At 40.8% G+C, this 14,566-nt stretch overlaps 3 protein-coding genes across 3 annotated transcripts; 1 reads left to right on the plus strand and 2 right to left on the minus strand.

Moving 5' to 3' along the window:
- Positions 1-526: 526 nt before the first annotated feature.
- Positions 527-2,517, minus strand: LOC105262869 (cholesterol desaturase daf-36). The gene is made up of 5 exons (XM_011298712.1): positions 2,066-2,517; positions 1,809-1,975; positions 1,566-1,729; positions 1,298-1,476; positions 527-1,219 (listed from the first exon to the last, which is right to left on the minus strand). Exons 1-5 carry the CDS (start codon positions 2,150-2,152, stop codon positions 650-652), a joined length of 1,167 nt encoding a protein of 388 aa, XP_011297014.1. The 5' UTR covers positions 2,153-2,517; the 3' UTR covers positions 527-649.
- A 3,032-nt stretch (positions 2,518-5,549) lies between these two features.
- Positions 5,550-8,613, plus strand: spo (spook). The gene is made up of 2 exons (XM_011298713.1): positions 5,550-6,268; positions 6,876-8,613. Exons 1-2 carry the CDS (start codon positions 5,893-5,895, stop codon positions 8,051-8,053), a joined length of 1,554 nt encoding a protein of 517 aa, XP_011297015.1. The 5' UTR covers positions 5,550-5,892; the 3' UTR covers positions 8,054-8,613.
- A 779-nt stretch (positions 8,614-9,392) lies between these two features.
- On the minus strand, positions 9,393-14,278 carry LOC105262871 (uncharacterized). The gene is made up of 2 exons (XM_011298714.1): positions 14,073-14,278; positions 9,393-13,931 (listed from the first exon to the last, which is right to left on the minus strand). Exons 1-2 carry the CDS (start codon positions 14,156-14,158, stop codon positions 9,731-9,733), a joined length of 4,287 nt encoding a protein of 1,428 aa, XP_011297016.1. The 5' UTR covers positions 14,159-14,278; the 3' UTR covers positions 9,393-9,730.
- Between the last annotated feature and the right edge of the window lie 288 nt (positions 14,279-14,566).

Genomic DNA, 14,566 nt, shown 5'->3' on the forward strand with positions numbered 1-14,566 from the left:
ACGTGCTATTTCATACGAACAATAACAAATTAACATTCCAGTCACTAAATTGAAATATTCATATTACTTCTCTAATTATCCCTGTATGTACTCACTATTATCCGACTCATTTCCCAAATATATCCCACGTAAATAAATGCAGAGACAATTACTGCGATTATTATTATTGGCCACCAATTGGTCATTTTATTGTTAGTGCTCTGGACAGTTGATGGATTCTTGTATAACTGAGAGAGAGTACGGAGCCTCCCTTCGTTTATAGTCCGACGTCTCATCAGTGAGGGTTTCATCTGATATTTCGTTTATCATAAAGTTTACTATCTGAACATGCTGAACGAAACATTTTATCTTATCTAATTCATGGGTTCTCGAAAAATTAAAAAAAAACGCAAACCAGGGAAGTGCCCTAGTTTTAAAAATGATTGAAGCCAAAAATCAATCGCTCAATTTCTCTTTAGTTTCTTAAAAAACTAGTGCTTAATATAATTAACGCAATAAGGGAGACCATAAATTTGGTAATCGGTAATCTTTTTTATTAGATGTTACATTGGATTTTAACTGGATACGTTGAAAGGACTCACTATTGAATTTACAAAGATGTATCGGCAATTATTTGTGCATGACTTTTTGAGCAATTTAAAATGTCAATTTACCACTCGAGAGATTTGATGGACTGATATGTTGGGCTATTTGGTGAATAGAATTGACTGTACCACTTTCTGAAAGCCTTTATCTTCTTCTCTTCGGGGAGTAGAAGTGGATTCTTGAGGAATTCCTTGTGATTCCATATGTGCACGTCTCTCTCGAACATGATGCACTCACCTAGAAAGATGATTTTTCCGAAGAGGGCATTCCACGGGGCACAATAGACTGAGTGAGTGACGCGGAGGAGGAATGGCTCTATTGGTGTAACAGTTTGAACAATGAACATCGGACCGACACTCGTGTTGACAGTGAGATGAACGTAACCGGGGCCGATTTGCACCGCTGTTATGTGGAGCTTTAGTATTGAGAATTTTCCGAAAAGAACAACATCATGAGAGAGTGTGAGATAAGCTTCATGTGGACACCCGGGGGTTCCATCGTGGGATTGTCGAGGTTGCCAATCAGTCGCGGTCCACGAATGGTGGAATAGTCCAGGCAAAAATGAGTTGACGAGTATTGCGGGCCCATGAAGAGCGGTCAGATGTGCCCAGTCTGCACCATTTTCCGGTATTTCCTGCAAGTTATTTTTATTGTCATTCATGGATTCAATAAACAACGGCTGAGTAATAGATGAAACAAGAAAAATTATCACTTGTATATGAGCAGAGATGTGATATTCATTTCGTCCCTGACACCGGTAACTTCCATCCGCTATTTGGGCTATTGGCTCGGGGTACCATCCGGGATCCTCCATTTCAGCGTGATACCACATGAAAATAAGATTATTCACCTCCAGCGATTTCCATGCTCTGACTTTGGCATTAGGTGGTACTGTAATTTTATAATTTACGGATATTGATTAGCAGGGGATAAGGTAAATGTTATAACAGGGGAGAGGGTAAATTTTGAGGCAGACTTACTCTTGTTTGAATACGGAATATTGTCGCAGTTGCCGTCTGGACGGAAACTCCAATCGTGAAATGGACATTGAAGACAATTGCCAATTACCTTACCACCCTCTGCCATGTTGGCACCAAGGTGTGGACAGTAGGCATCCAGTATATGAACCTCCCCTTTCTTCGTTCTGTTGCCAAACATGCATTAGCATTTACCATTTTTTATAGATGATTATTATGATAAGAATCTACTGTTATTGTGAATACCTGTAAACAGCAAGATTTTCGCCTAATGCGCTCACGTGTTTGACCTCTTTTTTTTTCAACTCATGACTATCCAAAATTGCAAACCACCCATTTGGATAAACTGGATTGCACTGCCGACTTCTTCGATAGTCAACTCGCGCGTAAAATCTCTTCTTGTGATCCAAATGCTATTCAATAGAAAAATTGATATGTTATGGTAAATAAATTTAATGTTATTGTTTTAAATAATTGATATCCCTGGGAGGATCGCTACTCACCCTGACCCAATTAATTCTCCAGAAGAATCCGAAGTAGATGAGGACAGGTAGGCCCAGCCACACTAATATCTCCAACCAGCTTATCATTTTCCTAATTCTCAATAAAGTCTCGATTTAATGGCACATGAATTGTTGATACAGGAGAGGCATAAAAACGCGCTATTTTGTAAATACAGCGATAAAGATGGCAATTTGGTCACAGGAATGGTAATATCGAATGGATTGTAGGATGAAAAAACAATATTGATGAAGTAACGGATACTTAGTGGCCTAATAGGTTTTAGGCAAACTGAGGAGGGGCTCAGGTGACCTGAGCCTTTATATACTGTCCCCTCCTGGTACCTGGAGAAGAGTAGTCCATCTCCCTAAGTCTAAAGATTTTTTCCAGATTGTAGCGAAATGGGGAAATACTACGTATTTCTGCGTACTGTTGCTCGATTATGCATGCTTCGGGCACGAATCCATGCATTATTGTCTCTCTATATCGACAAATAGTGATCAGTTCTATTCAAAGTCTCGTCTGATATTTTATTTATCCTCAATTTCCTATATAACAAAACTGTACTCCATTGTATATTTCTGATGTTACTGAAATAAGATGTGGATAAAAATTATTTGAAGGAAATGAAATTCGCAATGCACTTGGATATATGGTATAAAAAAGTTGGAAAAAAATAGCTCACGAAGAGATTCCCCACTGGTATTTGTACACAAGACAAGACATTCGGCCATGACCATGAAAAAGGTATTTTTGGCGATATGGTGGGAGGGGAAAAAATCGAGGGGCGTTAGTACACGTGAGCCATCATGAAATATACTCTCAGTGCGTGTACGCAGGGGGTTTGAGGTACGTACATCGAATACGTAAGCATCCAATTGCGTCAAGGCACGGGAGGATGATGGTAGAAAAAGAAGAAAAATAACAGATTGAAAATATCATACCATTAAATTATAATTTTAAATAAAAAAAATTGGTAAAAAAAAACAGAGTGATCCTTGAAAGCTTACGATCGAAATGAGTACCCGGATTTTGAGAGCATGCTCCCGGGAAAAAGAAAAAAAAAAGAGCAAACGAGCCAATGAGTTTTTGGTTGTGCAGCTGCACCTTCGTTCCAATCCCTAATTTATTCCCGTCATTTTATCTCTTTTACTTATCTCTCTTCTGAGTTCCCTTTCATCCATCTCTCGTCAATTTTCTCTCTCCGAGGAACGCTAATATATTTTTTCCGCTCGATGATTTTTCCCGAGCTATCTATGCCACATCTTGAGTGTTTCTCGTTTTATTTTTTGCTAGTATCCCTTGGCCCTTCCCCTCAATATTATTTCAAGGTTTCTTGGTGGGACTACACCGAGGAAGAGGGCGAAGTAGACACCCCGCTTGAAAAACTGGTAGTCCCTGAACTTGACTGATTCTTCCTTATAGGTATATCTCTTAACTTGCACCTCTCTCCTCGATAACCACTGGATTTTAAAGCGCACCAGCCCAAGGGACAGAATATATTTACGACCAAGAGGTTCCGTGTATACGTGTTACGCGATTCAACCGTGGGGCTCCAATTTAACTGCTTATGCATCACTCTTCCTTCTTTTTTTTTCATCTTTTATCCGTTTCTTTTCCCGACAATTCATTCTCTCATTTCGTTTTCAGTTGCTTCAATACCCCATTCCATTATGAAGGTATCAGGTTAAAAGTGAAATTTAACGGCTATAAGTTATTTTGTTCCTTGTCAATTTTAATATACACGTGTTTATTCTTCAAACGAATTATTTGCTGCGTTAGCACTAGGTGTCAATGTCTTGTCGATCATTTCGCATTCACGCATTCAATTCTTTTCGCGGAATGAAATAAGAAAATAAATTCAATACTATTGAAAATTGACAGTGGTACGTGCTTACGGCTTGCAACTTTCGCACAGTCATACGTATTTAAAATTTATCTGGCGTTAGCGAAATTTGTGCCAAGCCCATCGTCCTTGAAAAATCAAAGCCCATTTAATCAAAGTATATTTTATTTCTCCGAGATTTTTCTTATTGAGACACATCCCTTTGATTAGAATGAGAGCTGACACCAGCGGCTTCACCGAATCGCGTTAAATCTCATACGCCAGGGTACATGGAAAATGATGATGAGAGACAAAATGAGAAATGTAACACGCTCATTTTAGCACTGGCTAGTCATGGGAAATTCAATTCAAAAGAACGATGAAATATTGAAGAGTGCTGAAGTACGCAGTGTATATCAAGTAATATCCATTGACGATCCAATTTCTTTCGAGGGACGCACGTGCACGTGGGCCCACATGCGTCCGCCACATGAGATTACAGAATCCTCGTCAATGTAATATAATCCCATGATTTACCCACAGGTGTGTCTAATGGCTTACTTATCGGTCAATCCTTTGAATTCTCCAGCTTTTAATTATAGTCGTAAAACTTTGAATTCCTCCACATATAAAATATATATAATAAAAGAATCCAGTTTCACTCACCAGTTGAGTGCTGTATGAAGGAAGTGGTCTCTGCTCTTGCGATGACATAGAATTACTGCTAAATTGCCAATTCCAACTCCACCTTAATCCTTTTTACACTTTCGTTGTAAGAAAAAATATTCCTCGATGGTATTTTTTTCATGGAATACACGGTTCCCCGTTGCAGTCTTGTGTACAAGTATTGCATCGTCCGAAGGATACGCCGTTGGAAGACGGGATTCACAATAAAAAAGAAAAACAAAATAAAACAAGAAGGAAGGAAAAAGGGAACGAGGAGGAGGGTATCGAAGAAATTTATAGCCCAAATATATAAGGCATCCAGGCTCCATTCAGTAGCCCATTACCTGGTGAGACAGCATATCAAAATAAAAATTACGCAAAAGAGTAGAAAAGAAAAAAAGTGGTGGTCCACAGTGTTCAGTGTTCACCTGGCAATTATTTTTCTAAAAATAAAGCTTCGACCCTGAAGTGACGAACGATATATCTCTTGAATGTTGTTTTATTCTAAGTTGCAAAGGGCCCCAGGATCCGGCGACCATCGAGACTCATTTCCAATTATGAATTTCCAGACGTTTTTAAAATGAGGAACCATGACCTCGTGAGCTAGTCCTACCGATGATTACATGTTTAGGATGCTATGCGGTACCTGTGCTGGATATATGATTGAGGAGAGAATGAGATGGGTCGTCGATGGTTGGTTGCAATGGTGAGGTGCAGTGGTTCGTGGCGTGCGACGAAAGAAATGGACGAGGACCGGCCATAACGACGACGAGGAGTCGCTGGGACCACCTATAAGAGCCACCGCACCGCGATCGCAACGTCCATTCAGTAGTAAGGTAGCACTTACGCGCGCGGACTTTGAAAACCACCTCCACCTTCACCAATCCCTTTACAACATCCCTCACACACCCACCTTCCCTATTTCCACTTCCACTTCCACATCCACTTCCACTTCCACTTCCACTTCCACTTCCACTTCCAATTCCACATCCACATCCACATCCACATCCACATCCCCATCCCCATCCCCATCCACCTCAACTTACCTTTTTTCTCTTCATGCCCTTTTTCTCCTCAAACACTTCATTCTGAAGTGGCACAACCGTTCACCCAACTTCTCACTTCCTCACCCTTTTTTCCACTCTATCCTTACCGTTTAACGTGCCAAGTGACTGTGTCAATTATTAAAACTGTGCAAAATATTCATCTGTGACTGGATCTGTGCAATTGGATAATTTCATTCTTATTATATTTTCTTTATTATTCTTCATTAATTTATTAAATATTCAGTTCAATTGAATTCAATATAAATTTGTGGTGGGAAAAGTGGGCAGAAGGATGGCAACGATGGCCCTGTGGTATATTCTCCTGACCTGCCTAATGATTTTTATATTGTGGAAGAAAGGAATGGTTGTCCAATGGTTCTTCCCAGAAATTGAGGAGAGAAAAAAACCAAGTCTCAAGGGACCACGGAGTTTACCTGTTATCGGTAGTCTCCACCTTCTTGGTGGTCCAGGAGGTCCATTCGAGGCATTCACCAGGCTTGCCAAGGAGTACGGTGATATTTACGAGATTCAACTTGGTGTAGCCAAGTGCGTAGTTGTCAGCAGCTACAGTCTCCTCAGAGAAGTACTCATCACCAAGGGAAATGATTTTGGAGGAAGACCCGATTTCTTAAGATTCCACGCACTCTTCGGTGGTGACAGGAATCATTGTAAGTTCATAATAACATTAAAAAATATAGCGATAAATTAATTATCGTCATGCGTTTATCGTATTTTCTTATCTCTTTAAATTCAACGACTAGGCTATAATAGAGAGTTTGAATAAGGTTTGTCAGTCTTCCGGTTGCACATATTGTCTGTCCCGTCGACGTAGATTTACACTCAGGGTCGATTACCAATTGGAAACTTGTTATTGCCGAGGCTAAAATTAAATAATTAAATAAAATGATAAAGTATATTTTGATGCGCAGTTAATTGGAAATCGGGTCTAGTGGGATAACTCGTAATACCGGGAGCAGGAAGCAGTCTGTCTTGGTATTCAAATTAACCGCTTCTCGGAACGAAACCCATCTGCCTTACTCAAGCGTTCCTGCAATAAACGAGATCACTACTCACGCAACCGCCCAGAATACTCTTATTTTCCATAAAACGAGATCACAAAATGAAGGAGTCCTGGTTGAGAGGAGCTTCCTGGCTCTCGACCATTTGAATTCCCATGGAAAGTGGGATGAGCACTCTGTGCTGTGGGAAAAAAAGCCACAGAGAAGAAAGGAAAGGAAAAAAAAAAGAAATGATGAATTATGAATTTTATTTCAGCTCTTGCGTTGTGCGACTGGTCAGAAGTTCAGCGGACGAGGCGTTCTCTTGCCAGGAGCTTTTGTTCACCCCGTGGTGGGAGCTTTCAGCTAGAGGAATTGTCAAGGATTGCTGCACTTGAGGCATCAGATTTACTTTCGACATTGAATCAACCAGAGGCCGAGGGTGTTTTACGGGGAGAGAAGCCATTGAAACCACTTCTTCTGACTTCCGTAGCCAATATGTTCACTAGGTACATGTGTTCCACCCGATTCGATAATAAAGACGAGGAATTCCGTCGTATTGTTGGCTCCTTCGATGAAATTTTTTGGGACATCAATCAGGGCTATGCTCTCGATTTCCTCCCCTGGCTCAAGCCCTTCTATTCACAGGTTCTCAATCGACTCGGTGGTTATGCTTCGACAATCAGAGGCTTTATCCTTCGAAGAATTATCAATCACCGTCGTGCGACCCTTGACACCGTCAACGGCATCCCGAGGGACTTTACCGATGCTCTGCTACTCCACCTAGAGAGCCCAAAGACCGATCTCTCCTGGGATCATATTCTCTTTGAGCTCGAGGACTTTTTGGGCGGCCACTCAGCCATTGGAAATTTAGTAATGATGATTCTGGCGCAAACAACAGTACAACCTCAGGTGCAGAAAAAAATTCAAATAGAATGCGACGCGATACTTGCTAAATCAGGGGATCCACAAGGTCTTGTCTCTATGGACGACCGACAGGACATGCCATACACCGATGCCGTTATCTGGGAGACCCTGAGGATGTCGAGTTCTCCAATAGTGCCGCACGTTGCCACTGTAGACACTCACATTGCTGATTATCCAGTGAGCAAGGACACTGTGGTATTTATCAACAACTTTGAAATGAATCTTGGTGAGGCCTACTGGGGCCCCGACTCTCGTCAATTCAAGCCCGAGAGATTTATCAAAATGATTAATAATAAACCTCGAGTCACACGACCTGAACACTTCGTTCCATTTTCAACGGGCAAGAGAACCTGCGTCGGCCAGAAACTCGTCCAAGGATTTGCATTTGTCATTGTCACTGCACTTCTCTCGCGCTTTGATATTCATGCTGTCGAGGATTTGAAAAGCAAACTCATACCAGGATGCGTTGCTGTACCACCAAATGCATTTCACTTGGCATTGACACCCAGACAATCCACTGCACCGTAATTTATAATTTTTATTCTTATTATTATTATTATTTTATTATTATTTTGCCCCATTGTCATTATTACTTTGTGTCGATACTCTCAATCGAGCTCTTAATCGAACGAGGGAGCGGATCGGACAAATTAATGGAGAATAAGAAGGAAATTAAAAGTCTGACGTAATTTTGAGAGTTATAGTAGAATTTTATATTGTTTGTTTATTCATTGTTAAGTAAGATCATTCGCTGAATACAAAAAAAAATGGTTGCAATTAATTGTATGCGATCAGTAAGACTGAATTTTGTACACCTCGTCAATTGTGTCGGGTTCTATATTATTATTGATTTATTCATATTGTTTTAATGATTTTATGTGGAATGAAAGAATAATAGCGATTCACGTAGAAATAGGGAGAGATAGAGAGATTTAGTAAAATTAGCGCTTGTGAAGGATGGATATATATATCAGCCATTATCGTTAAATTTTCGCTTCTGAATCCAACTATTTTCCTTTAAATTTTAAGATGTAAACATTCTATTTTCATAGAAATAAAAAGGAAAAAAATATTGCTTTACTGCATTTGAGAAGAAATAAAAATGAATGTGTATTGTTGAAGTGTAAGGTGTATTTTCTGAGGACAGACGGGGACGATGGAGAGAGGAAGAAGAAATAAAAAATAGAAGGTGGCAAAGAAAAAGAGCAAGAGGTGAAAAAAAAGGTGCTCAAGGGGGCCAAGATAACAGCATGTAGCGAGCAAAACGAGAGGGGAGATGAATTTCTCGTAGACCAGAAGGCGATCACCTTGACTCTGAGACGATGGGGCACAGGTTTCAGTCCCTCGAACCACCATCAAACTGAATACGCATCAAGTGAGGTCTTATTTCTTTTGCCTCGTCTACGCTATGTTTTTATGCAACGGGAAGGCCCTTTGTCGCTTTGTTTATATGTTTGTCTCACCTTTTGCCCCCCTGCCTTGCTGCCCTTGAATTTCAATCACGCATCTCTATTCGATTTCCTTTATTTCTATACCTGTTCTCATTCGTCAAGACCGACTTCTCAGCCGGACATAGCTGGATTCCGCAGGATGTGAACCAATTTCATGCATTATTTTTTTTTCTCTCCTCTCTCTCTCTTTCTTTTTCTCTCTCTCCCTTCATCGACAAAATATCGAAACAACTTGCATGTGAATCGAGCCTCTCTACGTTGTTTCACGCCACGACCAGCCAGTAGAAAACCTGTCTTAGATTCCTGATATTATTCGGAAAAACTTGTCCTAGAACACCTGGGAACTTGCCGTGGATCAGGGAAAATGGTTTCTCTTCGGCCTCTAGTCTCTAGAAATCTCAAGTTTTTTTTTTCTCAAACTCATTATTTATTTCTCCCTCTTCAAAACATTTTAATAAAGTTCACATACTTCAGAAATTATAAAATATTTAAGTATTACAACATCACTTACGATTATTACATAGGTAAGATTATTTCCGGGTTTTAAAATACCTACTTATTTTATTTATCATATATATTTTTTTTATAGAAAATAGGAGACTATTTCTCCGAATAAAAATGGAAAAATGAGAAATTGCTGTACCTTCAGTGATGGAGAGTCATGATCATGGAGAAAGTGAATACTTATTTACAGAGATTACGAAAATGAGGTGAGTGAATACCTTGAAGCACAATATCTCATCCTATTACTTTATTATTTGACAATTAATTTTTTCAGCCAGTGGATGATATTCTTGGCTACATCCATGCGCATCTTGGCAGCATCCTCTGGGGGCTTTTGATATTTGTATTTTCCGTGCTCCAATAATTTTTCTTTGAAATATTGTATCCGCTTTCTGATGGGATTATCCACCTGATCCTCTGTATTATCCTGCGATGATTGTTGGAGGAGACCATCTAGAGCATTGATCACTATGGCCGCCCTATCGTTCTCCGGTACATCGTGAATTGATAGTAAGTCTTGGATATATTGATTGTCCTCTGGAGAAATACCAGGATTATCGGGTAAATTCAGAAGAATTTCAATGCCATCTTCATTTTTATCTGAGTCAGTTGACATTTTCCCTTTAGATTTATCCTCGAAATCAGTCAACTCCGATTTCTTCTCCGCTTCGAGTAAATTTATCCTTTTGTTCTTCCACGAGTCAATTTTGGGGTGATCCCCTAAATTCAAAGTGAGATTGTATTTCTTGGCGAATTTCTCAACAGGCATCACTGTCATTTCTGGTGCATTCTCTCCAGCCATTGATTTTTCAGTAGTGTCATTATCGTTAATCGTAGTTGATCTTATCCCTCTCGAATGGATTCCTTTCCAACTTCTGCTCTCTTTCACCTCCGCATTCGATTGTTGAACGACATGTCCCAGTGTTGGTATATAGCAGGGACAATTTTTGGAGATAAAACTCTCACAGATTTTATCAGAAAGCATTAGAGCCAAGGAGCCGTCTGGCATTTTTTTGATAGTGAGGGGAAGTCTTACCCCGTCTCCGATGTAGAAGAGCTGAGCACCCTCGAGATCTTTAACACAATCAATATTATCGGAATTCGGAAATGCTATTTTTCCGAAATATGTTGAACTTGATACTGGGAAATCGATACTACCCCCATGTACTTGGTCATTTTTCGAGGGAATGAAATCTCCTTCCTCCGCGCAGAGGTCCGTATAATGAGACTTTTTCAATTGGTCATCAGTGATAGGCACCACAGAGACGTTGTCGTCAATTTCAAAATGCTGACCTGGTGAAGCCATCTTCGGGGGGCCTAGATTCGCTTGCTCTGCTGGATGGTTCTTGATGTATTCCAAAACGATATCTTCAGGGGAGTGATATCTGGTCGGAGTATTCTCTTCAGTTATATATTGCTGATTCTCATGCTCATCCACATGAACACCATTCTGAGGTGCGCCTACATTCTCTGAATGTTGTGGTAGTACTCCTACAGGCAATTCACCGTTGTAACCAACAGTCGCCGATTTTTCATACCACCCACCATTTCTCAGGTAATGCTCAGTCACTGGAATATAGGGGAGAGGCTTTGTGTCAAAACCCGGAGACAACGGTCTAGGGATCATCGGTTTCAACTTTTGTGGAGGTATTTCTGGAGAAACCACTGGATTAATCACAGGACCACGATTGTTTGAATTGATGAGACTTCTTAAAGCGTCCCAGATTACTGCGTTATTCACAACGTTTTTGCTTCTCCGCAGAATATTTCCAAGAGCGTTGACTATTATATTCTGAACCGCTGGCAGCTTGGCGTTCTCAAGACCGATACCTGGTTGATTAATCACGGACATGAGGAGTGACATTAACTGATCGGGAACTGATGCCACGTTCTCGTTTACCAATCCCAGGGAAGGTTCTCCAATGTCTTCAGGGACATTTTCTTCTCCAATGACGACACTCAGAGATCTATTGATGAGGGCGTCCGTCAGTTTTCCCAGACCACTGTCTCTTGAAATGCCCGTTACCTGTGGAATAAGCCCTTTTATGGTTCCAACGACGAAGTTCCTGACGAATGGACTGCTAAGGAGGTGTCCGACGAGAGACGGATTTTCCATTCCGGGGATCGCCGTGGGCTCGGGAGCTGCGATTATGTCGCAAGGGGAGGGAACCATTTTCGCTGCGACGCTTTCTTTCATGTCAGAGACCACACGGTGAATGGCTTCGTAGATTGTCCCTCTTAGGATCTTACTGTCCTCAATGCTCAATCCCGTCAGTGCTTCTAGGTCGCGCAAGTGTCCTTCAGCCGTTGGACTACCTGTTTCAGAAGGGGGACAGTGCAGAACCTCTGATTGTTGATCATTTTTTAATCCTTCCACTATTGGAGGCTTTGGGAAATTCTGGGAATCTTGTTCAGTAATCGCAAAATATTCCTCTGGTTTTTGCGCGTCCTGGTAATCAGGATATACCACTGAAATTTTTGACTTCTCATAAGGATTTGTGATTACGGGAGATTCATTGTAGTCTTCTTGAGGATAAACTGTAGACCGGTAATCACACAAATCCTCAGGGGTTGAATACTCTTGAGGTGCGGCGGGTGTTCTCCCAGCATCTTCGAATTGATGTATATTTCCCAAATAATTTTGATTATATACTGTACCAATTGGATTATCCATGAATTCATGATTCCCCTCTGGCTCAGGCGCTTGTGGTAGATAATAATTATTTTCATGGTAATTCATGGACACGTTGGTCTTACTCGGCTCCTTCTCATCGACAATGTTATAAGAATTTTCATTCTGATTTTTATTCTCGGCAATAAAATTATTGGTATATTCTGCTTCCTTTCTTCTGCTTTCATCAGTGTATTCTCCTGGCCGGAGCATAGTAGTCTTTGGCGTTTCCGCTTCTGGGAGCTCTTGCTCAGGAATATTGCTGTATTCTGTTTCATCTCCTGGACATTCAACACATTCATGGCTGGTACTTCCGATAATTTCCTTGTCATTATTCACGACCGGTGCTGAGACCGATGCTTCCCAATAAGGCCTTCCAACCTGAGAGCCTCCGCTATAACCGCCATAACCAGGAGTTGAAAACGCATCATTAGTAAGCCCTACAATGTGTTTCTGATTATCCAGGTAATTATCGTAACCGATGTTATGATATGGATTATATTGAGGTCCAGTGGTTGAATCATGCGGCTGATAGTAACCCTGTTTGCCATAATAACCAGAATTCTCTAATTTAGCTGGAGCTCCAGGCGTGTATCCACTCAGATGTTGACTCCCGAAGGGATAATTATTGGTGGCTAAATCAGCAGTGGCTTCTATGTTATATGCGTAGGGACTTCGATGATGATTGTCTACTCCAAATTGTCCCATTGCAGCGTAACAGGCCTCTCTTCCATAAAGTCGAATGCAATCCTCGAAGCTATCGAACGCCTCTGGTTTCAAATACGAGTTATCGTCATGGCCATAAGCGGCTCCGAGAGCAGCATGACCGGAGAATTCCTGCTGCCTCGCCAGGGGGGAGATGTCATAGTGAGACCCGTAGGGGTTACTGGGTATATTTGGTGCTGGGTAGAATGGGTGATAATTATTTTGAAGCCCGTGATGGGGTCTCGTCTGGACAACAGCTGGTGGACGTTTTATCCCTCGATTTGGGTTTGGCCACAATGGGAGAGAGAACCTGGTGGGATCGTCAGTGGGTTCACAGGCGACGATGAGAGGTTTACACTTTTTGCCCTTCAGGCGTTTGTTGGGAGGCCGTTTTTGAGTTGATTTTCGGTAGGGGACTATTGGCCGGATTGCTTGATGTTGCATTTCCTTACTGTCATCGTTGTATGCACCTTCTAGTGCGCTCAATTGAGAGTACAAATCGGTGTTTTGGAGGAGTTTAGGGGCAAGGCGATTTCTGCTGTGGAAGAGGGTTCGCAGGGGCTCCTCTTTTATACAATCTGCATCGACGCAGTAGCAAAGATACTTCTTTTTTTTGTAGGGCTCTCTATCCCCAAGGGATGGAGAATTATCGTAGTCTCCCTCGGTCTTGTCACTCTCGTCAGTATTTTTAACGTATCTAGGAATTAAAATTTTTTCAGAGGAAGTCTCGTCGGTGAAGCTCGGCTCGGAATGGTACTGCGTCGTTTGTGTTTCACTCAATTTTGAACTTGGATGTCCGACCTCAATTTTATTAATGTCATGAGTATTGCTAGATTGCAATTGACTTTCGTCATTGTTTACCTCCTTCAGTGGTGCACTCAATCTGACTTTTCGTAACGGGGTCAGGCTTTTGCAGCGTTTCGTTTTGTGAATGGGATGAGTTATCGATTCACTCGATTCCACTTCATTACTTTTATCTTGATTTATGTTTTGGTCCACAGGTACTAGCACTACAGCTGGTTTATTTATTTCATCAGTTTCCTCGGTTTGCAATGTGGAAGTTGTGTACGCTGACCTAAATAAAAGAAAGAATGACAAATTGTTGTACTTATTCGTGAAATTAATTTTGCAATGACCCACTCGAAAATAGGTCAATCACATTATTGAAAAAGATTTCAATGGGTATTTTTGATTGATAAAATATATTTTAACTTACTCGGAATCATTTGCATATGCCAATAGAGTTTTATCCTTGATTGCACTGATACAGATCCAGATAATAATTATTCCCAAAGTCTTCATGCTGTTGTAGCTCTTTGCATTTGTCTCTCAATAATTGATAACTTTGTATGTGGGAATATATTAATGATAATTAATGTTTTAAAATTGTAATGATCGAGTCGGTGGCCCGGAAAATACTGCGCTGAGGTTTTTGAAGCAACTGAATAAGTAGCACCAAAGCCACCTTATGTCATCGCACGATTATGAAATTTGGCTTGTTGAAATGTCATCATAATAAATCCGCAGGGGGAATTTCCGGTGCGGAACTGGATGCGTTGGATATTTATTTATTCACAATGATGTTATTCTTGGAAAGCTTTCTAGTCGAACTATTTAATTTTTCCAATATCTCTTCGAAATAATTAATTGCTTGTAAATTACTGCAATCGTGAATAAGATTGATTTGATGCAACTTAATTTTAATTCATG

The sequence above is a fragment of the Fopius arisanus genome, unplaced genomic scaffold (genome assembly GCF_000806365.1).
Source record: "Fopius arisanus strain USDA-PBARC FA_bdor unplaced genomic scaffold, ASM80636v1 scaffold00011, whole genome shotgun sequence".
Lineage (NCBI taxonomy): Eukaryota > Metazoa > Arthropoda > Insecta > Hymenoptera > Braconidae > Fopius > Fopius arisanus.

Bases quoted from the DNA above. Each gene is read 5' to 3' on its own strand.
- LOC105262869 (XM_011298712.1), bottom strand. From the start codon at position 2,152: ATGATAAGCTGGTTGGAGATATTAGTGTGGCTGGGCCTACCTGTCCTC. The intron at 1,730-1,808 runs GTATTCACAATA...GTTTGGCAACAG, and splicing joins GAAAATCTTGCTGTTTACAG to AACGAAGAAAGGGGAGGTTC. The intron at 1,220-1,297 runs GTGATAATTTTT...AATAACTTGCAG, and splicing joins ACATCTCTGCTCATATACAA to GAAATACCGGAAAATGGTGC.
- spo (XM_011298713.1), top strand. From the start codon at position 5,893: ATGGCAACGATGGCCCTGTGGTATATTCTCCTGACCTGCCTAATGATT. The intron at 6,269-6,875 runs GTAAGTTCATAA...ATTTTATTTCAG, and splicing joins CGGTGGTGACAGGAATCATT to CTCTTGCGTTGTGCGACTGG.
- LOC105262871 (XM_011298714.1), bottom strand. From the start codon at position 14,158: ATGAAGACTTTGGGAATAATTATTATCTGGATCTGTATCAGTGCAATC. The intron at 13,932-14,072 runs GTAAGTTAAAAT...TCTTTTATTTAG, and splicing joins GCATATGCAAATGATTCCGA to GTCAGCGTACACAACTTCCA.